The sequence below is a fragment of the Phodopus roborovskii genome, unplaced genomic scaffold, assembly GCF_943737965.1.
Source record: "Phodopus roborovskii unplaced genomic scaffold, PHOROB, whole genome shotgun sequence".
NCBI lineage: Eukaryota > Metazoa > Chordata > Mammalia > Rodentia > Cricetidae > Phodopus > Phodopus roborovskii.
In genome coordinates, this window is record NW_026125546.1 from 4,056,413 (window position 1) to 4,081,821 (window position 25,409).

Genomic DNA, 25,409 nt, shown 5'->3' on the forward strand with positions numbered 1-25,409 from the left:
GCTATAAGTGCTCTTACACAGTGAGCCATCTCATTGGCCAGCCTTTTACTCCCTCCACCTGATGTAAGTCCTGTAGAAACGTTCCTCTCAGCATCTAGAACAGTGCCTGGCACACAGATGATACTCAGTTTAATATCAGCCAAGTAAGGGAGCTGCTGAGTGGTGGACCATTGTGCCTTTAACTCAGAAGTGTGATGGGAGAAGGCTGTCCTCAGAAATGAGGCAACAGTTCTGTGGTCCCCTTGGTGAGAACAGCCTGGATGTTAGGGGTTCTTGACTAAAACCCCTCTCTTCTGTGTTGTTAATTGGCTGCTATCAGATGAAGTTTTGAGCTCCTCTGAGCCACAAGGATTATGATTTTTTTTTTTTTTTTTTTTTTTTTTTTTTGTATAAAGTGAGTGAAAGGCTTACCCTCTGGCTCATTGTTTTTCCCATGGCTCTTGGCTCTCTGTTTTCTCCAATTTGCTTAATCCCTTCCAGACCAGTTTAAGCACCTGTTCTGTTTTTCTCTCCTTAAAGTTGGGGGATGGGATGGGTGGTTGAGGGGAATGAAGCACCTGGTCAGGCGAGTGCAGCTGGAGGACTCTGGCTGACCTGGAGCTGTGGCACTGGGGGCGGCTCCAGGCAAGTCTGGGTTGTCCAATCCGGAGCTGTCCAAGCCTCTGGGCTGCAGGCCTCAGGATTGACCAGAGTCCCTCTCTTGTCCATCCTCAGTCTGTCTGGCTGTCTCAGACCATGGCCAAGCTGATAGGGCTCACCATCGTGGGACTACTGTTGGCTTTCTACAAGAACCACCAGTCTTCCTATCGGTGAGTTGCTTTGGGGTAAGTGGGGGTGAGGACTGAAACCCCACGGTCCCCACCCATGCCAGCTCCAGGAGTACCTTCAGGCCCTAAAGTAGCCCCAGGTTCTTATCAGGAGAAATCTATAGATGTGGCAAACCTTCCTGGCTTAGAGAATCTCAGTTGGGATTCGGAGGGAGGTAGACAGGAAGCCTACTTGCTAACTGGTCCACATGTAAACAACTGTTCCCTGTTGTGGCCCACACATCCAGTGGGTGTTGGGCTGGAGGAAAGGTGCATCATGCATGTGAATACTAGGCTGGTTTTGCTTTGAGCAAGGTATTTTGGACAAGTCATTTTGCATCTTGTAACCATTGGATGTTTCAATAAATGACATAGTGACATATATAGAAAATTACCAATAAGGACCCTGGGACTCAGCAGCTGCTCAGTGGTGTTTGTTCCTGCTTCTCTTGAAAGCATTTAACAGTCCACCAAGGTGTTAATGGGCAGATTGAGGATTACATGAAGTTTCAGGATAATCTTCCTTAAGGGTTCAAAGTCTAGACACAATCCTACTCTAAAAGGTTTATTCAATTCTATTGTGTTATTTACTCTGAAGTAAAAAAATTAATCAACGTGAGCTATTTGGGATTAAACAGTTATATAATCGTATGGACTAATTAGAATCTTACCCACAGAGTTGGGTTTTGTAAGTTACTGTTTCATACATCACAAAATATTTGAAAAGTATTTGGGCTTGGAAAACTTGTATGTGAAGTATATGTTTGTGTGTGTGTGGCTGGCTGGACCTGCCTGTGTATGTGCCTGGGGAGGTCAGAGATTGGTGTTGGAAATCTTCTATCACTCTGGACCTCATTGTTTTTGAGTCAGGGTCTCTCACTGAAGCTAGAGCTCCATGACTGCCTGGATTGGCTAATTAAGGAGACCCAGAAATCCACTTGTCTGCTCTGCATTGTGGAATTACCATATTCTGCTTTTTCCATGGTTGACAGGAATGAAAACATAGGTTGTCATATTTCCGTAGCAAACGTTTTAACCACAGAGCCATCTCTACAGCTAGATTGGAGCATTTACCTGCTGTAAAAGTCAGTTAAAGTACAGACTGGGGATTGTGTAGCATCTCCTGGAAGATCTCTGGCAGGAGAAGGAAGGGGAACAACACCCATTGACCATAAATCGTAAAGTCTCAACACACGAAGACCCACAAGTCTAAGAGATACCCAAGATCTCCCTAGATAAGCAAAGTCTTTGGCCCCACTTTACATGGCTGAATCTGATCAGTCTTCCTTAGCAAATACCCCCAGCCCAGGAGATTTGTATGTTCTGTAAAGGATACTCAGACCCTGCTTGTTGGAACCAAAGACAGAGGGCCTGAGGGATGGATAAGGACTTAGCCCATTTTGGAGACAATGCACCTGAGACTCAGGAAGGTCAGGAATCTGTCCGAGAAAAGAATTATTGTCTCATATCAAAATATGACGGCAAGCTCTGACTTCAGAGTACATACAGTCAGAGACAGACTATATGCAAGCAGAGGTATGGTATGTACATGAAGAGTTGGAGGAGGTCACAGGAATCGCTGTAGGACCAGTTTGTGCCTGGAGAATTTCTTGAAAATCTGATATGGGAGTGACAGAGAAGAAAAACATCAAGGTCCTCTTCATCCTTGTAGCCAGATCTGGCATGGGCCCAGAGCAACATAGAACGTTCCTTGAGGATGTGAGATGTGAAGAACCAAATAGGCTCCTTCCTATATTTGCCACCACAATGTGTAAGATTGTGGCTTTGAATGGGAATGACCAAGCTAGCATTAATTTCTCAACATATCTCTGCTACCTCCACACTCATACACTCATGCTAAGTAGTATGTCCTGTAGGCAATGATGGTGGTGGACTCCCAGCAACATGGATAAGATCTCATTTCTGCAACTTTCAATGTATTCTATCATGTTAATGCCAGGAAAAGTTACAGACCTTTTCACTGTCTAAAACTCATGAAAACATAACTCACATTGCACTAGGATATATAAAACCAGGCTCATAATAAGCTCCCTGCCATCATTCATTTTCATAATTGTCATATGTGACCTCAGAAATCCACAAGAGTCTAGTGTGTTTTAGTCAGAACTTTGGTGATAGGCAAAAACCTGTTTCAAGGTTTTGAAAATTGAAGTTGATGTGGGCTGATCCATTACAGTGGGCCTGCTATATGGAAGGTCAGGATGAGGGGAGTATGTCTTAGTTAGGGTTTCTCTTGCTGTAAATAGACACCATGACCACACCAATTCTTATAAAGGAAAACATTTAATTGAGGTGGCATCTTGCAATTTCAGAGATTTAGCATGTTATCATCATGATGGAGAGCATCGCGGCCCACAGGCAGACCTGGTATTAGCCACATCTTGATCAGAGGGCAACAGAAAAGTAGACTGTGGCACTGAGTGATATCTTAAGCATAGGAGACCTCACAGGCTGCCCCCACACTGACGCACTTTCTCCAGTGAGGCCATACCTACTCCAACAAGGCCATACCTCCTAATAGTGCCACTCCCTATGAGATTATGGGAGTCAATTACATTCAAACTACCACAGCATGGTAAGAGCAGGGAACAGAGAGCTGACTCTCATACAATGACCATTAGCAGAAAGAAACAACCAGAGTAAAAGGCTTGAGGGAATGATAGATTTTCAAATCTGTAGGCCCAGTGGCCCACTTCCTCCAACTCTGTCCACCTTTCATAGTATCCATTCAATTATGGATCCATGAATGCATTACACTATCAATTAGATCAATACCATCATGACCCAATCACTTCCTAAAGGCCCCATCTGTGAACAGTGCCCTGAGACCATACCTCCAGCAAATGAAAATTTGTGGAATAGTTTATATAATGTTTGAGTATTACCACAATTTTGACACTATGGCTAGGGCTAGATTGCATTCCAGCCTTGCTGGATTATTAGGGTATCTATACCAGCTCCTCTGTCTGACATACTAGACTAACAGTGCCATGGGACAATTCATTGCTTGAGCTCTCTCCTCTACAAGCTCCATATCCACATTGGAAGCCATGTTGAAAATAATGTGTTGTAGCATGACTCCCAAATTTAAGTATTTAGAGGGAACAACAAAACCAAAAACCAATGACTAAAAAGCATGACAAGGGACTCGGTAGACATGCATGTCATGGTCCATGAAAACAAATGAAGGAGCTACTGATCCCATCACAGAAGTCCACAGGAATCTATGGAAGACAAGAAGAAGCTGTGGGCAATGAGGGAAAGAACATTCAAAGTGGAGTAAAAAGTGTAGGCGAATGAAAACGCTACAAAGGAGAAGAAGTAGGAAACAGAGTGCTTTGAATCATGACACTGGGTTTCATATCTCTGTTGTAACTTTTAACATAAGGGGGGGGTCACATCTCAATGACCTGGTATTTGATGTTTTCACATATAGAACAAGGAGAACGGGGTGGGGGGGAACAGAGATAGACACAGTGAGAGGAAAACACAGAGGCTGAACCCAGGAGGTTGAATATGCCAAGCAAGTGCTCTACCTCTGAGCTATACCCCCCCCCAGCATGGAGAATATGAATCTTTATTTAAAAGACTGCTTGGAGGATTAAATGAGGAAGTCTGTGCAAGTGACCTTAGCATGGGATTTGGCACACAGTAGCCTCCATAAAGAAACCCAGAAGAATGAGAAATGCATGGTAGCACAAATGGAAATACCTGGGCCCCAGAGTGGCAGCAGAACTTGAGTCTAATGTGCTTTGGCAGGGAGTCAATGTCTATTTGTACAGAGGAGTTCACAGCAAAGTTCATGTGATTTCTGGATGGACTTCAGAGGCTTTGGAATCAGAGATGTAGCTCAGACATTGAACTTTATTTATAAGATCCAGAACATTTGCCCTTGACCAACTATTTCCTGATAAACTGAGAAGAGCCACACTAGGAGAACTGGATACGGGCTTGTGGGGAGATGAGTGTCCAGGTGCATCTCGGTCTCTTCAGTGGTGTCATCTGGTCTTTGGCAGTGGTGTCACCTGTAAACTGCCCTGTAAGAGGGTTGAATATAGATTTGTATGCATATTTGTCTTCCAAGCTTGGCTCAGCCATTTCATAACTACTTAATCATAGCCATCCATAGGGAGAGAACACCAAGAGAGGGGTTTGAGGGCTAAAAGGGGACACACGCAGGACCTGAAGTACGACATCATTGACATCCTGTTGAAACCTGGCGGGGTGGGGTTACTTTGTGGTCTGGCTCACTGTGATTAGTGTGATGAGAACAGTTGAGCCAATTGGCCATTATCTGTCCTGTGTAAACCCATCATATTTAATGCCCATATTTAACGCCCATCATATTTAACGCCCATCATATTTAACGCCCATCATATTTAACGCCCATCATATTTAACGGGCCTTGTTCTCACCCTTGCTCTTCTTGTATGCTTTCAACTTTAAAAAATCCACTGGCTCCTTCCACAAGTTTTAATGAATTCAATGATTCCATGTGCTTAAAATTCCTCTTTGTGATCCACTTTGCTTTGTGTTATGACCTCTGTCCTTAATATGTTGAACCCGTCCTTTATTGAGGCACTCTATAAGCTTTCTCTGTATGTTCTCTTCAAAAAAAGTGTCTTTCCTAGTGGTAGGTCACAACATCAGTTTCATGAATCATGACCAACATTTTCAAATTGAGTGGAACTGAAAAAAATAAGACAAACAAACAAACCATAAGAATTAAGGACATACCTCAAGGGGCCAGAGCTACAGTTCAGAGGTAAAGTGTCATCTGTCATGTGCAAAGCCCTAATTTCAATCCCTATGAGAGAAGAAGAAAATCATGTATCCTAAGGATGAGGAGGACTATTTTGTGAAACGTGTGTGTGTGTGTGTGTTGTTGTTGTTGTTGTTGTTGTTGTTGTTGTTGTTATTTTTAGGTATGTGCACAGACACTGTATGCATCATCTCAAATGCTTTTCCCAATATGGATCTCAGTGTGAAAAATTTGTAAGCCATCTCTGTATCACTTTTCTTTTATTTCACTATCACAAGCATTTATGATGACAAGTGAAATTATATTTTTTATTTTTATTTTTTCATTTTTGAAATGCTTCTTAGATTCCCCCAAGTCACAGGACAGACCCCAACTTCTCTCTGGAGTCTGCCATTGAGTGAGAGCAGCCTTTTAGTACGCCCTGCATTTCTCGTCTGTTTGGTTCTGTCTGCTTTTCTCTCATCCATCCCAGTGGGCTTCCCTTCTGGTCCTGTATCAGGAAAAACTCATGTGAGCACTTGGCTACCCTTATACTTCATTTTTTCAGAACATTCTGGACTATGGAATTGATAGCCACTAACAAGAGGAGGGTAGAAATATCTTAATTCATTTTTTTTCTAAAAAGATGACACACCTTCCGTTCTTACTATTCTTTGCATTTGCAGTCACAGTGAGGACGTTTTACAGGGACAGTGTCTACTCGCTCCTGGTTTATCTTCCTAATACTAAGTTTTCAGGAAGGTAAGAAGAGAACTTCCCAGCTCATCACCAGCCACGGTGATTCCCAGGGACTCTTGGACAATTGTCACTACTTATCAAGGCTACACTAGGTCATTTGTTCTAGAAGCTGCATCACTTGTTGTCTGGCTCTCCTGGCTGTGCCAATGTTGTGGACCACTTCTTTCAAATGCCACATCAATGGATTTGCTCTGGTGAGGAGCCTGCTAGTGCTTCCTTCTCACATCTGCTCATTTTTCCTTTGTCCTTCACTCAAATGTCCCCCCATGATGTTTGTGCCCTCGGATTCAATAAGTTATTTCTTTGCCTCTGTTCACATGTATGTGTGCAGGTGCTTGGCCACATGTGGGATGCCTTTTTGCATGCTGCCCTTGTATATGACTTTCTGAAGTTGTAAATACTTTTAAAACACACCTGCATTTTCATATCTGAAAGGCAAATACCCCATCCGAGCTGCAGAGCCAGATAGGATAAAAAAAAAATACATATTCTTGAGTTGTGTGGAAGGTATCCCCATTTTACTGTGAGTATTTGGAATTGCTTATTTTTCTAGCATGGTTCTCAAATGTCTAACTGGTCTATAACTATGAAACAGAATACAAATATGGTGTTTACATGTTTAGAGATACAGCTCGCTTTTCCTGTGAGGAGCTCCCAGACTTCAGTGGCATTAAGTAGAGCCTTGCTGCCATTCAACCTAACCTACCTTTCCACATTGGAATCCAAATGATGAAACAGTTCCTGTGATTGCCAAAATGCAGACGCTGGAGGACACCACACTCCTCTTTGCATATCTGTCGCCCTCTGCACATGACAGTCCTCACTCAACTATATCTCATACCCTAGGGTCCTCATTGCTCTTGAAGAATCACAGCTGCCCAGGAATACTAACTCAGGGAGGATACCCAAAGCAAAAGACAGTTAAGGAGAACTATGTGGGCTTACTATTGTACCTCGACTCTACCTTCTGAATTTTATCTGTATTTTATTCTTTTTTTCCTTTCCAGAACAAGATTAACTGCTCTCCGTGAAGTAACTCCTGTAGATCTTCCTAACTGTAATTTTGTTAAAGGAATCGGTATGTATCTAGATGAGGAAGTGTTAATTTTTAACCGCAAGGATATTATTTCACTATATATTTTGCTGATGCTCCAGTTAAGTTTTGTCAAACATTACAACATTGAATCAGGAGTGTAATATGGAGTCAGGAGTTGCTTACAAATGCTATGTGCTTTGACTTTTGACCTCACAGCTATATCACCAAGACACTTCAGTTTTTATTGGGCTTTTTTTTTTTTTTTTGGTCAACAGAACAAAACAGAACAATGGTTTCATGGTAACAAAACCCAGGGAGCTGGCAAAAGGGAGGCGGAGGAAAGAGATTAAAACCTAAAATAAAGAATGATTTTTTAATGAAGCCCCTCACAGGCAATTACCACAAGGCCTTTTTACGTGCCCCCTCTTTGAGTGTTGGTGAGGAGAGTCTTTTCTACAAGTTCTTAGCAGATTTCCCCTTAGATCTCATTAGGCAGACCTGGGGGATAGGCTGATGTCTTAGCTGCAAAGGAAGCTGGAAAGATAATTACTGGTGTCCATCCTGGGAGGCAAGACCTGTCAGCAAAGATGAAAAGGTGGAGAAGTAGTAACCTCTGATAACCAACTGAGAGCATCCCAGGGCTCAAGTGCGCATCTTGTTTCCACCAACCAGCTAGCGTTGTCAGTGGAGGCCAACTCATTTGTGATCCATGCTTTTGCTGTGCTTGGGTAGTGGTTATTGGCTTTTGCTCTTAGAATTATTTGTCTGAGATGACTGTAGTCCAGAAGGTGAGTCAAGAAGATTCATTTAGGTAGGGTGCTTAAACATGAGCAGATATCTTGAATCAGCATTACACTTTTTTCTAGGAAAGCATAATATTGCTGTCAACATTATGGGTATCTAAAAAAACATACACACCCATTAAGAGTATGACTACAAAAATAAATGCTTCATTTGTTTCTGTGTTAATTGAAAAATCTAAAAATTGAATGTATTTAAGTGATAACTCACTTGAAGCAATGTTCTATGAGTATTTACACTTAGAAAATACATGCTACTATCAGCAAAATATCCCCACTTAAAAGACAAACATTTGGGATTTGCTTGCGTTTCTAACATGGTTTTCAGATGTTTACTTGATTTTGAACTATGATACAGTACATGTACTTGGAGTTTGCAAGTTCAGGAGTTCAGGCTAATACCAACTCTTTCCAAATAATCACATTTTGTATTTTCTGAATATATGAGAGATCGTGATTCTGAGATAAAGAGCCATTGATTTGAAGCAAGTAAATGAAGTGCAGATTGTTGTTCTACCTGCTGATGACATTAATATATATTTTTAAATCCCATATAGTAAAGCTAGGGATGGTGGCACATGCCTGTCATCCCATCACCTGTGAGGGTCATCCTCAACTTGCAAAGTGAGTTCAAGGCTAGCCTGGATTACGTGAAACTGCCAAAAAAATAAATAAATCTAAAATTTTTTGTTTTTCCAGACAGAGTTGAACAGCCCTGGGTGTCCTAGTACTCACTTTGTAGACCAGGTTGGCCTTGAATTCGCTGAGATAGGTTTGCCTCTACCTCCCATGTGCTGGGATTAAGGCATGTACCACCAACGACATAACTAAAATTTATTCTTTTATGTTCCTATGATGACATTCTTCAAGTTGAGTGGAAGGAAAGACTCATTTGATCCTGGCAAACAGGAGCTCAGACAGAGACCCATTTTCAAGCGAGAGGAGATGAACAAGATTCCTACCATAGTTTGAAACAGTCTATCCTCTGCTTCCTTCCTGCAGAATCAGGTGCTGAAGACTTAGAGATCCTGCCTAATGGACTGGCTTTCTTCAGCACTGTGAGTGGTTGCTGTCATTTTCTGGGACTGGCAATTTAAGTTTTTCTTGGGCCTTCCATATGCTAGTGTCCACTTTAGAATGAGATGGGCCAGCCCTGCTCTCACATAGGGCTGGGATCTGTGTTCTTTTCACATAAGGCTTGGCTGAAAGGGATGTGAGGTCTGTAGGGGATAACCATACAGGAACCTGTGGCCACCAGAGTATCCTGTGTGCCTGTCACACTAGTCAGTCAGTTAAGAGGTGGCCCTGTGGTCACCCATGGCCCAGAGCAGTTATTTGTGGACACACATGGCAGTCAGCACCTGTCAGCTCTTGAAGTATCCATGATATGCCTGATTGTTCTACACTATTCCTTTAGGGACTGAAATATCCTGGACTAAAAGAATTTGATCCCAATGATCCTGGAAAAATACTTCTGATGGACTTGAATGAGAAGGATCCAGCAGTGTTGGAGTTAGAAATTAGAGGAGATAAGTGGGATAAGTCATCATTTAACCCTCATGGAATTAGCACATTCACAGATGAAGGTAACAATTAACACTGAATAATAAAAAAAAAAGTTTAAAGGATAGACGTGTGCCAAACAATGAATATTTTTCTTCTCATCCTATGAAAGACTAGTGAGGAAGAATTTTTATGGTTTTTGACCTTATCTCCTGTTTTATGCAAGCAGTGTTAAAATTATTTCAAGTCTAAAAATGCTAAATATCTCAGATTTTTGAAGCCACTGATTTTATAATAGTATACATTATGTCCATAAAACAGTTATATATCCAGCTTTAACTGCAGTAGGTTTTTCTGTGTTAAAGAATTGAAAGATCCAAGCATCTGTGACCATAGTGTTTGTAGTCCTGGATCATTAATTCGGCAGACAAGGTGATGTGGCCTTCCTGCCCATCTCTCTCAGCCTCACTCTTGGGTGCTCTGTTCACTGATCAGAAGCTCTTTTTCATTTGGATGCTTTTACCTGCATTTGTTTTCCCCACCCATGGTGCCTTTATCCATTGCCTTTTCCTGTGTGTGTTATGATCAGTTTTCCCACCAGCCTGGTCCCACATTGCATCAGCCACAAGTAACACACAGAGACACTGTATTAGATATAAAGCGGTTGGCCTGTTACTAGTGTTTCTTATTGGCTAGCTCTGTCTTAAATAGTAACCCATTTCTATTAATATGTGTTTCCACATGGTCTTATCTTACAGGAGAGAGGGTGTGGACCTCTTCCCTCAAGTCCCTACATCTTGAATCTCTACTACATTTCCCAGAATCCTCCTTGTATCCTAGTCCTGCCTATCTTGTTTTCCTATTGGCCAACAGTACTTTATTCATTAACCAATAAGAGAAACACATATACAGAATGACATCTCCCATCACTATGTGTCTGGTGCCCTCTCCTCTGCAGGATAACAATTCTTAAATTCAGTTACACACAGAAATACCTGGAAATGTAAAAATCCCAATGCACAAGCTTAAGGCACTGAGAATTAAATCCTTCTGGCTTGACAGTGGCTGGGGAAACAGTTAAGAGTTGTCCAGGTAACAAAAATGTCCATTTATGCTCATTGTGTCCATTCCCTCCTCCCATTCTTCCTTCCCCACTCTCTCTTTCTTCCATCCTTCCCTCTTCCCACCTATTACCCGCTTTCTTTTTCAAGAGCATCACCCCCATCTGATGTCCCAGCTATTGTGAGAAGTTTCTGTGCTCCCTGCCAGTGTTCCCCTAATCAGTCTCCCATAATCTCAGTTCAACATTTGGCTGCCCTTTTATTTCCCTCATCCAGACACTTCAAACTACTGTCACTGTCTGTGCCTATATTCCAGGAGAATATCCCCAACTATGGGTTATTTACATTATGTTTCCTTCACATATTTGGTCCCATTGTTGGAGGATCTTCCTAGAAACTTCCATTTGTGTTCTTCTTATGGCCACTTTAAGCTTAAAATGTCAAAAAATAATTAGTGTGTGTGCGTGTGTGTGTGTGTGTGTGTGTGTGTGTGTGTGTGTGTGTGTGTCGGTCATTGATCTTTCTATACACTCACCCAACTTTTGCCATTTTAATTCCCTTTCAAAACATTACAGGTACAAAGAAATATAGTGCTTGGCATGTGTGTACTTTTAAAAAATAAAACTAGTGTGACATCACCAAACTGTTTTGTAGCTGACAGTCGCTTTCAACACTGCATCCCAGACTTCCTTCAGTATCTATGCATTTATACCCACTCCCAGGGCCCCTGAGCACTGCCCATTTGCTTGAATGTAAGGAGTTGTTCTCCCCTTTTTACCTCTCTATGAGTGGTTTCAGGGTGACACTCTTGCACATTCACCATCTACAAACATTCTCCAGGATCAGCTGCTAGGAGTAGAATCTTCTGTATACAATCTGAATTGTGGTTTTAATCCCTAACTTTATCTGGTGTCTGACTTCCTTCTTCTTTGGCTGTCACTGGCAGATTTTGATATCTCCCATCAAATGCCTCTCAAGTCCTTTCCTGTCTTTTATTTTATTTTTGGTCAATGTTATTCCATTAATATGAATGCTTCTCTTTCTAAGTGGGGATTCCTATAGTAGTCTCAAATCCTGTTATTCCTTGTTCATGGTTGAACTGATTAAACCTCCTGGCCCCTCCCTCTGTGGCTTCACAGGCCTCACTTTCTCTTCTCTGGACTCTAATCTCTGCTTCACTATTAAGTGAAAGCATCAAGGATCCTCTTGCCTCAAGGTGCTTGCAGATTCTCTCTCGACTTCGAGTATTATTTCTCCAGATACACATAGTTTACTCTAGCTTCATTTACTTCTCTGCTCTAGTACCATCTTGTTGGAAAGGAAGTCCCTAACTGCCATACCCTCCAGATCTTTATCATATTTCAATATTCCTTTGCAGTATCTAAACCCAACTCCAATTAAAAATACTTGGCTTGTTGGATGGGCCAATCACAAAACATCTGAGCTGGCTTTCCTGTTCATGTCTGCTAAAGAGTGTGTCACTTCCCTTTAAATAACAATTTGGCAATGTCACAGATTTCCAGAGATACCTCACTGTTTTCCAGAGATACCTCTTCATCCTCCTCCTCTTCTTGAGATGGGTTCTTACTCTGTAGACCTATAAGCACCACTCCTGCCTCCACCTCCCATATACCAGGGTTAGACAGTGAGCCACCACTCTAGTCTCACCTCTTCTTTAGGCAAGTAGCATCTTGTCACATTTTCTCTTAGAGCACTTTCTTTTATGCCCAAAGTCCTCCCTCCCTCTCTCTCTCTCTCTCTCTCTCTCTCTCTCTCTCTCTCTCTCTCTCACACACACACACACACACACACACACACACACACACATTCTTCCTGAAGCATTTGTCATCTTCCACTGTGTAAATTACATGCAACCTCACCATCTGCTGTGTAAATTACACATGGTCTAGTCCAGTTCCCACACCTTCAATCCTTTTACCTCAACTTGGTATCTCACAAAGATCACTTGAACTATCAAAGCTTAACAAGCTGTCTGGAGTTTCAGGGGTGGTGATGTTCATTCTGAAGTTCAGAACTTTTTTTTTTCCTTCTCCTGTGAGGTTGTGAGGTTTTAGAAGTTGTCACTACTTTTTCCTTCCACTTTTCGTAAGAGCAATCGCAAATGCTTTTCTCTACAAAGATGAAAATATTCCATCTGTCTGACATCCTAAGTACTAGTTGGAGGTGGGTTGAAATTACTTTGGGGAGCTAGAACTGACAGCTGAGAGCTTTGCTAATGCTTCAATTTGTGGTTTTCATCTCCGCTCAGATAATGCCGTGTACCTCCTGGTAGTCAACCATCCAAACTACAAGACCACTGTGGAGGTGTTTAAATTTCAAGAAGAGGAAAGATCACTTTTGCATCTGAAAACCATCACACATGAACTTTTGCCTAAGTACGGGGGTGCCTTACGTGTACTATTTATTCCCTTGATGGTGCAAGATGGCCCATTCACATTTAGCTTTTCCTCTGGGCCAGGGCAGATTCAGCTCTTCTGAATGCTCATCTTCAGAACTTATCAAAATCCTGGGACCCTAAGAGTGGCTTCATTCCCTTCTTCCCTCATCTTCCCCATTCTTGGTAGACACTATTGCTTAGCTCCTATGCTCAGGATCTCCATTCAAACCATTCTGAGAAATAAAAAAAAAAAAAAAAACAAAAAACAAAAACAAAACAAAACAAAAAAAAAAAAACACACACACACACACAAAACTGCTCCTTTACAAGACGAATCTCAGATGATCCTATGATCTCCAGACAGATATATAAGAGAAGATCCCAAATTTGGCATATCTTAAACACACTTATACTACATCTACTAGTGGCGTGTTGTAAACTACTTATGGGGATACTGAGTTCCATGTTAGATTTCTGTATAACATAACGTATGGAAAAAGTAGACACCTGATGATATCATTTATAGTCAACACAACAAAAGTCAACCTTTTCACTTAGCTTATGAAGAACTGGTCTATAGGTCTAATGGCAGATTTAAAACAATCTAATATTATCTCTCCAATAACCATATTACTATTTTCTAAAATCTAATACCTTCTTGTAAAATTTAAGACCAGCATCCATCCACCTCGCTTTTTGTACATTTAGATCTGGGCTTGTTTCAGGTCCTTAGCAAAATCTTGGCATCTAGTATACACTATTTTACCTGTATGGCCTCTCTCTCACCTCACCTGGCAGACGTGAAGATGAGGAAACACTTAAATTACTAGGTAAAGCTTGACTACCTAGTTACCGGCTAAGGAACCAAGGCCCATGTTTTTTTGCATACCTAGGATGAGATCAAGTGGAGAGAATAGGATAGAGGCAGAAGCTTCTATTTTAACAAGTGTATTTTAGGAGATGGGGTGTAGTTCAGTTGAGTGTTTGCCTAACATGCACAAAACCCTGGGTTTAATCCTCAGTGCTACGTGAAACAGGCATGGGGGTACATGTCTGTAATCCCAGCCATTGGGAGCTCAAGTCTATCATCAGCACATATGAGTGTTGAGGTCAGGCTGAGATACAGGAGATATATATTTTATATATAACATTATATATACTATATACATATATGTAAAATTATGTGTGGGACAATATAAATATATGTAAATACATACACATATACACACACACATATATATACATATATATATATATAGTTTTAATGAAAGAATGAGGCTTTCAAGTATCTGAAGAACCCAAAGAATATTATTCAGGGAAAGACATGTAAAGTGGAGAAGCTGATGGAATTCTGACAACAGTAACAATGGAAGGACTCTCAGCTAGAAGTCAAGTTGTACGCACACTGCCTTAAACGTATGCTTTATTGAATATTTGGGAAGAGCCTCTTAATTTGGCATTATTATTATTTCATATGAATATTTCATATTTCATTATGTCATAAGAGCTGACCTATCTGTTGCCTCAGATGACAACCTCAGCCATTTAATATTGCTGGGGTTAGCCTGAGGGGTTAGCTTATTCCCTTGATGGTGCAAGATAGCCCATTCACATTTAGCATTTCCTCTAGGCCAGGGCAGATTCAGCTCTTCTGAATGCTTGTCTTGGTACTCTGAGTAACAAGAAATCATGAAAATTAAGTTTTGTTTTAGCCACCAGTGCTTCCAATTTTGCAGAACAGGGTTTTTATTTTCTGGCTCAGATGTGAAAATATTATGGATTGGCAGCATAGAACTAGACCACAAATAATAAGAATGCCACAATTAACTAGAATTTGGCTCTCTCTACCCAAGGATTAGTCTTGCACAATTGTGGTTTTGTAATTTAGTGTTGTTTATAGTATTAATATTCAAATTACTAGATCTGTGGTAAGTTAATCATGTTAATAACAATATCACGGCTATTATTATTGGTCCTTTATGTGTGCCAGACATGATGGCAAGGCCTTTATACTCAGTGTTTTATTTCATCTCTATCCAACATGCCAAGCTACAGAAAGAACACTGAGTTTCAGGAACTGTCTCAAAGTTGGGTGACATGCTGTGGCCCCACGTTGTGACCATAGCAGGCAGGCTCAGATTCAAACAGTATACCAAATTTCAAAGCTATTGCTCCAAACCGCTCCCATCTGCTCCTTTTCCATGGAGAACTGCATACTAATTTCTAAAATCTGCTTTAAAAAAGAGAAGTAAAATCAGCTTGTCAGTCTTTGTCCTAAGCCTGCATAGACTCCTCTTAACTCTGTGGACCTTTTTCCACTGTGGTAACAGTGGCTGATGTTGATGGACGACTTAGTGAGTCTGGCTGCCGGCAAAGCTGGGAGCATTGTCTCATTGTAATTCCCAATGTGATGCCACGGTTAAGGATCCGACCATAACCTTCTCTAATGAGCCGTGTGACTTTGAGGGGAAAATTGTCTAAGCTCTCTTTACAGATGAGAAACTGAGGCTCTGGGTACCATCTCACTCACTCCTGAGCCCTGGCTGCGTCAGAGCTGACGCATTTGCCATTATGCACTCTGCAGTAGAGCGAAGATAATTTTCTCTCAGATCATGGCCCCAGGGAACTTCTGTCACCTCAATCAGCAAGGAATGACTCACTTATGTGTTTGCTATTGTACCTATTAAAGCTGAAAAATGGACTCATATATCTTACATTTTCGGCAGCACACAGAGAGAATCCTAATCAGGAAGAAGGAGTCAAACATCCTATTTCTGAACAGTCTTGCTTGAGGACTCGTTCAGCTAAGAGGCATGAAACGTCATGGCAAATGATAGAAGAGACTGTCTTCCTTCTTTCCCTGATAAGGAAGCTGAGGTCCTAACACGTGAAAGGATTGATTCTCCCTTAGATCACACAGCTAATGGGGATGGAACCATGGTGCTACCAGATCAATGTTTTTACTTCCTGTTACAACGGGCTTGACTTATAGGAGTCAGTGTCATCTTGCCCTGATTATGATCTCTGGCTTAATTCTATGTTTACTGAATACACACACACACACACACACACACACACACACACACACACACACACGTACACACACACCACACCACAGCACTGCATTTACACTAAAGCTAATATTATTTTCATGTCTCAGTATTAATAATCAGATCTTATCCTTGGAGATTGGCTAGGACTGATGTCATAGTGATTCTGGGCTATCCCTGTTGGTATGAGGATTCCATCCCATATTTTTACTTTAAGGCTAGACTTTAATAAATATCAGTGTATAATCATGTAATGTGTTATCTTTCTGTGTATAATCATGTGCGTATTTTTAATTGCAGTGTCAATGATATTGCCGCAGTTGGACCTGAGAGCTTTTATGCCACAAATGATCACTATTTTGCCGACCCATACTTAAGGTCCTGGGAGATGTACTTAGGTCTCTCATGGTCCAATGTTGTTTACTACAGTGATGGTAACGTTCAGGTGGCAGCAGAAGGATTTGATTTCGCTAATGGCATTGGCATTTCCCCTGATGGCAAGTATGTATGCCTTCTATAATACAATGGGTTTATTTGGATTCTCCTTATATAGCTTTAGAACAGTCATCATTTCCTATGTAATACGATTATCTGTTGTGTTATGTTAGTAAGATGAGATTGGAGAAAATGCAAAAACTACTGATTTAGAGGGAATCTCTAATGAGTGGATATAGTATGTTGTTTGCTCTGTATTATGAAAAGGGCCTTGTACCCGAATGTAAAGCAAGAAACGGGCTCCTCACCAGGAATGCTTACTGTCTTAGTTGCTTTTCTATTGTTGTACAAAAGACACCTCAACCAAGTAAATTTCTAAAAGAAGGCATTTAATTGTGGGCTCAGTTCCAGGTGAATCTGTAACCAGGAAACAACAGCCAGGCAGGTATGGTCCTAGAGAAGTAGCTAGGAGATCACTTGTTGAGACAAAATCCACAAAGTGTGTAAGGGGTGGTGGTGGTGCTAACTGGGAATGCCACAGGACTTTTAAACCTCAAAGCCCAAACCTAGTGACACAACTCCTCCAACACATCTCCTAATCCTTCCCAAACAGTTCAGCCTACTCTTAAACAACCATTCAAATATATGAGCCTATGGAGACCATTCTTGTTCAAACCACCACACTTACTGTATGGAAGAGTCAATGTAACTCTTAATGATGTTGGTTTTGCAACAAACAGTTTGCAGATCACTATTGGTCTGGGTACCACACTTGAGTAGCATCAATAAACATATGAAATGTGTCCATCATCCATTTATACCCCCCCATCCATATCATCAGCATACGTAATACAGAAAAAGTTAACATGGGCAGTTTTCTGTTCATATTGTCTCCGATATAGAAGATAATAACGAGTATACCACTTCTTTCATTTTTTTAAAAGACTATTCTGTGCTTAGTCTCAACCAGAGTCTTTATGGTATGTGGTGTTACATGTTGAGCAAATTACTAACCTCATATTTGGATCAGGCTTAAAACAAGAAGAGAGAAAAACTTCTCTGCATTGAAGCCAAACCCTTGCCTTCTCTCATTCTTTCTCTGGCCCAAAACAGAAGGCCCTCATCTAGAGGGTTTCCCAATGCTCCCCAAAGCTCGAACCTAACACCCTCTGACATGCGGAACCTTGGGCATACCACTGGGTTGGCAAATCAAAGGCAGCAGTGTGCAATGCAAATATTAAGTGCAGGTATTAGTATTAAGTTTCTTCCCTGCTGATCAAGGATGAGTAGCCTTGCCACCTTGGGTAATGACTTTCCAGTGATTAAATGCTTCATGCCCCGTAAACCCATGGAGTTCTTCAGAGTTGACTTTGCTTTGAGATGGATTCGATTTCCTAGTTTGTAAGCAAAATTCCACCCCAAGATGAGTTATCACACCCCAGTCTTTTGGCATCATTTCAAGCACTTTGATGGAGTGTTTTTTTCTTTGAAGGCATGTCTATATAGCCGAATTGTTGGCTCACAAGATTCACGTGTATGAAAAGCATGCTAATTGGACTTTAACTCCATTGAAGGTAAGATGTATTAACACTATAGGTTTGCAGAGTGATAATTAGATTCTAATTGATTTGTGACATTAGAAGTGAGGAGAAAGGGATTCTCTAATTGGAGTGGGTGAGAGGCAATTTTTCACTTATTTATTAAGAGCCATCAGTATCATCCTGTGTTCTTGTTCACTTTTGCTCCTTGACAGTGGGAAACAGCAAACCGGGCATCTCACACGGGGAACTCTGAAACTTTCTGTTGCAGAGAAGTTTAAGATGGGTTGTTTCCCAGGTTCTTTCTTTATCTCCTCCTCTCCTCCTTCCTTCTTCTTGTCTTTCTCTGTGTCTCTCTGTCTCTCTCCCTCTCTCTGTCTCTCTTGTGATAGAAACTTGTATTTCCACTTGTATTTCACACCCTACAACAGCCACATACTCACAGTGGCTGCATGTGACCTGGTTACTTCCAGATCTGCCCTATTGCCACCTCTCCTTCCGCCAGTTGGTCCAGAGGTATCCAGAAGCAGCCCCCGAGCCTGTGTCTTCCTGGTCTCGGGCTCTCTCATCTCCTCCAGTTCTCACTGATATGGTTTTTCAGTAAGATCTTCCCGAACGGCCCAAACTACTAACAGCTCCCTGCTCCCCACTGTAGGCCCTGACTTCTTGATGGCTTTATTCTTGCTTTCAGTTTTTATTCCAACATGCTACAACCTTACTAATCGTCTTTACTCTCTGTAGGATCCTCCAGGACAGATTTTTTTGTTACTGGAAGAGTACTTCAGCAAACATTTGTTTAGTCACTGTGGTGTGGCTGGCTGCAAAGTTTTGGTCAGAAAGTGTAATTGCATGAAGTAAAAGGATGGAAGGCTTATCCAAACAGAACATTATGAAGTGGACTCTGTCCCTGCAGAGCCACAAGACAACATGTTGCCAACAACCATGCCCATAGCATGAGGCATTGTCACTCCCAATTGTATGACTGTTCCTGTCACCATGTCTCAGGGGCTGTCACAGGTTCCTCACTCGGAGAAAACTACCTCAAAGCAACATCAAATCTAACATCGTGTTTGCATTAAAAATTATTGGCAGAGCTAGTTTAATATTAGCTGCAGAGAAATGAGATTTCACACACTCCAACTGGCTTAGGGAGTAAAAACAAACTGTGCTTATAACAGCATATACTTCTGCAAGGTGAAAGTTAAGGAATTTTATAATAAACCCAATTCAATATACACTCAGCCTGGAATGTGAGGACTTTGCTCTTGTAGGGGTGTGAGGTGGTCAGATCCGGCTTCCACATTTGGTACTAGGACAGCGCCATCATTACAACTAACCTAGCAGAATACCCCCCCCCCCTTCAAATACAATGATATTAATCCTTTGGGGGGATTATGTGAATTGACATTTGTTTAGTAATGCTTCAGAATGCTAAGAGATTTGAATAACATGTTGAGGCTAATTATCAAATCTGTGATGAAGGTGAATGGTATATGTCCTATCCCAAATGTGGTGACATCATACCCTGGAACCTTATTTAGTTTTACAAAGGAAGGATGACAAAATAGATGACTCTTAAGGCATTATGCTAAGTGAAATAGAACAGATAACATGATTTTACTTATTCAAAGTACCTAGAGCCAGGCATGGTGGTTCACATCTGTAATCTCAGAATTCTGGAAGCTAAGACAGAGGGATTCCAAGTCAGAGGGCCACCTTGAGTTACCCCAAAATAAGGTAACTAAAGTAAGTTTAATACATTTCATATTTTAAATTCATTGGAACAACAGAATGGTGGTTATCAGAAGCTGGGAAACAAGCAATGATCATTTAATGGTTGCAGGGTTTCTCTTAGGACAGGTAAAATTTCTAGAGATGGCTGATGGTGACAGTTACCCAGACATGTGCCTGTACCTGATGATGTTGAGTTGTCCTTGTAGAAGTGGTTATGATGGCAGGTAATATGTTACATACATTTTACCATAGCTAAAAGAATCCTCCTGTTCCCCAAAACTCCAAGACTAAGAATTAGTCATACTAACCAGCTGGAATTATCAAAATATCGGGATGCATATATATATGTGTGTGTGTATGTACGTATATACATACACACACACATATATATGCTCTTAATTTAGGGCAGTTCTTTTAGGCAGTTCTGGGGATTGCAGAACCAGGCCATCAGGAAAAGGGACAAGAAAGGGATAAACACTTTGCTGCTGAGCTACCACACTAACATTGCAGTGTCTTATTTAGGCTTGGGTATCATCCATGTGTCTTTGTGGGGATGTGAGATGGGGTTCAGATACCCCCTGCAATGATGATGATGATGATTAGCATGGCTGAGCCTTGGATATTTATTTACAAGGCAAGAGTTCATTTCTGGACCCAGACAAGGCTGCCTGGTGGATGGTGGCTGGTCTTAGGCAGGAGCTATGTCTGTCTAGTCCTCTCAGTCCAGGTGTTGAGCTGAGTGCCTTGCAGAGTATGTGGTAATTGTGTGCAGAGTGAATAGACTCCTAGGCCCCCCTGCCCCATTCTTAACTCCACGGGTGTTCTCAGCAGGCTTCCATCCACCCTGGAATCTGCCATGGGGCAAATTCCCTGCTCCATGCTAACAGTAGAACCTAGATAACACCTTTTCCTTACTTAAAGAAGCTAATGTCAGCTTGTAAGTAGAAAGCTGACACTGGGTAGATGGCTCCTGGGGGCTGGAAAAAGCCAGGAGTAGATTTTGAGCTGGGGCTGCTCGCTCTGCCACCTCCTACGGTTAATGCTGTCTCTGACTGAAGGCTGAAGGGTGACAGCTCTCCTGACAGTGACAGTAAGGTTCTGCCAGGTTGCCCGAGCCCCCTAATCCCTTTGTGGATGTATGGGGACAGTTCTCATTTTGAGCAGGAAGCAGAGGGCAGTCACAGCACATTGCCATTGTCTACCCACGCTCAGGCCTTTTCAGAGAGTCACGGCCAGTTATTTCCAGGGTCCCTGGGTACTGAATCTGCTAGACTCAAGTACACAGTAGATATTGTTTCTCCAGTGAGAGTTAGAGGTAAACAAATAGATGGCATTTCTTCCCAGTGGAAGGCAACCAGGATGATGAATGGTGGAATTAGGAATCATTGCTATTGTTTAGGATGCCGGTGCACAGCCTCGCAGCAATCTGTGCAGCGATCATACCTTTGCAGCTTACAGTCAGGAAAAACAGCAAAAAGAGCAGGGAGCTGAATAACTTCAGGAAACGAAAGAACAAACTTTCCTTCACCTTCAAGGCAAGAATTAGACCCTGGGTGATCACTTCTTTTCTGGCTTCACAGCCTGTGATTAGCCATGAAGGAACTTAGATTCCTTCCACATTCCTCCTCAGAAATGAATCTGGGTTTATTGTTTGGCTTTGGAATATTTGTAAACACATCACATGCACACACCTGTTTAGAAAGAATGGATTTATCCTTCATGTAATTTTTTTTGTAAAGTTTTAGTTTCATGTACAAATGATTTCATTTAACTCTGAAGAGTCAATCTTTGTTTTGTAAATCGTCTCCGACACCCAGCTTGTCTTTGAACCTAACGAAACGCTAGTATAGATAGACAGAAGGCCATATGCATCCCTGCAGCAGTTCAGAACTGGGGTGAATTGTATCCCTGAGAACAGCAAGGTGCTGACCCCCAACAGGAGGACAGCCTCCCCTGATGTATCTCTGGCCTGCTCTTCATATGCTCACTCTCCTTTTTGACCTTGGCAGGTCCTCAACTTTGACACCCTTGTGGATAACATCTCCGTGGATCCTGTGACAGGCGACCTCTGGGTTGGTTGCCATCCCAATGGGATGAGGATCTTCCACTATGACCCTGAGAATCCTCCTGGCTCAGAGGTTAGTTTGCATGATGAAGTGGATGCAAGGGCTTGCCCTCACTACTGATTTTCAATTGAAAATAAAATCCTCACTTACATGTGCAAATAACAGAAGGCACAGGGGCAGATGATCCCGATTCTCAGAGGTCTAGAGGGCTGTGGAGTTGTTTTAGTGAGAGTCTACAAAGGACACAAATACAAAGGAGTGAAGGACACCAACAGGAACTGACACAGTGACACAGGGCTCTGTGTGTGTGTGTGTGTGTGTGTGTGTGTGTGTGTGTGTGTGTGTGTTTGCAGGAAATGGCTGCCAAAGCCTGAAGAAGGGAATAAATATTGTGCTGGGAGTATAGCTCAGTGGAAAGCACTCAACTAGCATGTGTGAAGCGCTGGGATTGTCCCCTAGCCCTGGAAAAAATAAAAAGCAAAACACACATACAAATGGGATGGTGTTGGAAGGGAGGCAAGCACCTTACTGAAGATTTAACCTGGGAGAAGTCATCCAGGGTGCCAAAGGCTGGGGCTAGGGATCTACGTCTGGTCCTCAGACCTCTCAGGTGTGCAAGAAGCCAAGCTGGAAAGGCCCCTCCATGCAGGCCTTGGTGCAAGTCAGAGCCTAGGGGACATGGGCCTGAGAGGCTGTTAAGGACATCCAATACTGGATGGTGCCCACACCTTTATTTCAGTAATGAGCTCCTCTAACTTGGGGATTTACACTAGTTTAAAAATTACAGTGGTGTCACATGCTGGGCTGTATCCATTTGTTGCCCATTTTTCCGTATAATGCTCCCTTACCTGGCCTCAGTGCTCCACCCAGGGGGTCAGCATAACCTCTCTCGATATCTCCTATGGTTACGAACTCCATAGATGCTTAAGTCCCTTACATAAAGTCATATGGTATTTTAACATAATGTATGCATACTCATCCTCCTGTATACTTGTTTGTATATGTGTGAGATTATGCACCTGTACATATGTGCACATATATGAAGAAGCTAGAAGTCAATGTTGGCTATCTGAGATGGTTTATCACTGAACTTGGAGCTTTCCAATTAACTAGAAGCAAGCAAGGGACCCTCCTGTCTTCACTACCCCACACTGGGATTATAACTCAAGTCTCCACGCCTAGCTCTTTATGTGGTGCTAGGGATCTGAACCCAAGTAGTCATGCTTCCACAGCAATTGCTCTTACCCAAAGACACATCTCAGCCCTTCCTACACTGTTTATTTGTTTTTCAAAACAGGGCTTCTCTATGTAGATCTGGCTGTCTGGAACTCCCTCTGCAGACCAGGCTGGCCTCAAATTCACAAAGATCAGTCTGCTTCTGCCTTTCTGAGTGCTAGGATTAAAGGTGTGAGCCACCACTGCCCAGCTCCTCCTACATATTTAAACCTCTCCAGATCACTTGAAATACCTAAAATTATATAGCAGTATAAATGCTAAATAGTTATGCTGACTTTTTTAAGGGAGAGTGACAGAAAAGGAAAGTTTATACTTTACATGACTAATATGAATGGTTCCTAACCCTCTCATCTCCAAATTTCCAAGGAATTATGGTTGTGTTTATTGTCAATCTTTTGTGTCCTCTGCTAGTTTTTCGCTATTAGGCTTGCTCAACTGTATTTTAATATAATTGAAGAAATGTATGTTGCTGGATGTTTAGTATATAAAACTGGGCAGAATGTTCAGTTCTAATTCTAATTGTTAGTTCATTTGGTGTACTTGGGTCCTTTGCTTTACCAAGGATTTGGTTTGTTTTTCTGGAAAAAAAATGCTTCCTTTCTAATGATGAATTTGGTAAGGGAATAGAATATCATACGTTGAATGCACTGCCCATATATCTAATTGTTATGAATAAGAGGCATATGAAACTGAGGCGGACCTTAACTATTTTTTGTAAGTAATGGGCTAATATTACAGCAATTTCCTAAGACATGTATCTGTGAAGCTAGCTGTATTAGAAGTCATTTGAACCTTCCTATTGATCCTTAATGCCCTGACCTTGGCTTTGTTAGCATTTCACAGTGGGTGTTCTGTGATATAGGCTTCCTTTCTTCAAGTGACAATATTTTATCATTGTAAAAAGAGAATTTAGAAGCAATTTGGTCTCACCCATCTAATTCCAGTGAAGACACAAATGGGAAATGAAAGATCCAAGACTTGATCCATGCCCCTGCCTCAGGAAGACACCCTCTATATTATGTTTTATTATATAAATTATTTTGTTACTCAAAAGGACCAAGCACTAGTTATGTCATATGGTTAATTTAACATGAATTGAAATACATGGTCAATAATGATATAATTACATTTCTCAGTTAAGTGAAGGAAATTAAACTTAAAAATCTTTTCTATTTAGCAGTAGGACTTTAAACCCAAAGAGGGATAAGTATCCTACAGAGAGGTGGCTTTTTGGGTCATTCTTTCAATTTTCTTTATCTGCATTGTAAAACCAGATATTTTAAGGCATAGTGGTGCATACACACTTGTAATCCCAGCACTCAGGAGCCTGAGGCAGGAGAGTGCAAGTTCAAAGCCAGCCTCAGATATGTATAAAGACTGTCTCATAGGTAATCAACCAACGGGACAATCAAATTATGACTACCCACTCACCCCCACACAAAGTTTCAGTTCTTATTTTATCTGAAAATGTACAGAACAGACATAAATGCCAGTCAGGCTACTGTGTACCTACTGTTCACTCCCTCTTCCCCATACTTCACTGTGTTCCCTATTATGCCCTAATGTCTCATATCCAGACCATACTGTTCATTTGTGTGCCCTACCTTACCCATGTGTGTCCATATGTTCACTACTGTTGTTAAAGATCATGTAACCAAAACTTGACCAATTACATCCGAGGAAACAGCTACCTTAAAATAATTTTATAACAGAACACAACTGATGTAATTATATGAGATAATGTGGCTAAGGGAGGAAGAACTTTATATTTAAAGTTGACTTAAATGACTTAACAAAAATATTAACCTCATGTTATTTATTTATTTTGGATAGGTGCTTAGAATCCAGAACATTCTATCCGAAGAGCCCAAAGTAACCGTGGTTTATGCTGAAAATGGCACCAAGTTGCAAGGTACTACAGTTGCCTCTGTGTACAAAGGCAAAGTGCTGATCGGCACAGTGTTCCACAGAGCTCTTTACTGTGATCTGTGACAAGCTGGATGCACACACGTCATAGAAAATGAGTCCATTATTTCAACCCATTTCCATATTGAAGGCGCCTATCACTGTGATCTCTGCTGATCCATGAATATTGACATTGAACTTAGACATAAGAAGGTATGAGAATGTTCACTGGCGGCAGAAGTGAATATCAAGGGTTTCTTTAGAGTTAGCCTTGGGTTACTTGAAGACTTCATTTACTAATAAAAACTCTTCCATCAAAA

The 25,409-nt window shown here is 41.5% G+C and overlaps 1 protein-coding gene across 1 annotated transcript; it reads left to right on the forward strand.

The window, feature by feature from the left end:
* Positions 1–656: 656 nt before the first annotated feature.
* On the forward strand, positions 657–25,409 carry Pon1 (paraoxonase 1). Its single transcript, XM_051177173.1, has 9 exons — positions 657–809; positions 7,335–7,405; positions 9,166–9,221; positions 9,581–9,749; positions 12,997–13,123; positions 16,476–16,676; positions 18,103–18,184; positions 21,892–22,020; positions 25,018–25,409. The coding sequence occupies exons 1-9, from the start codon at positions 736–738 to the stop codon at positions 25,174–25,176; spliced, it is 1,068 nt and encodes a 355-aa protein (XP_051033130.1). The 5' UTR covers positions 657–735; the 3' UTR covers positions 25,177–25,409.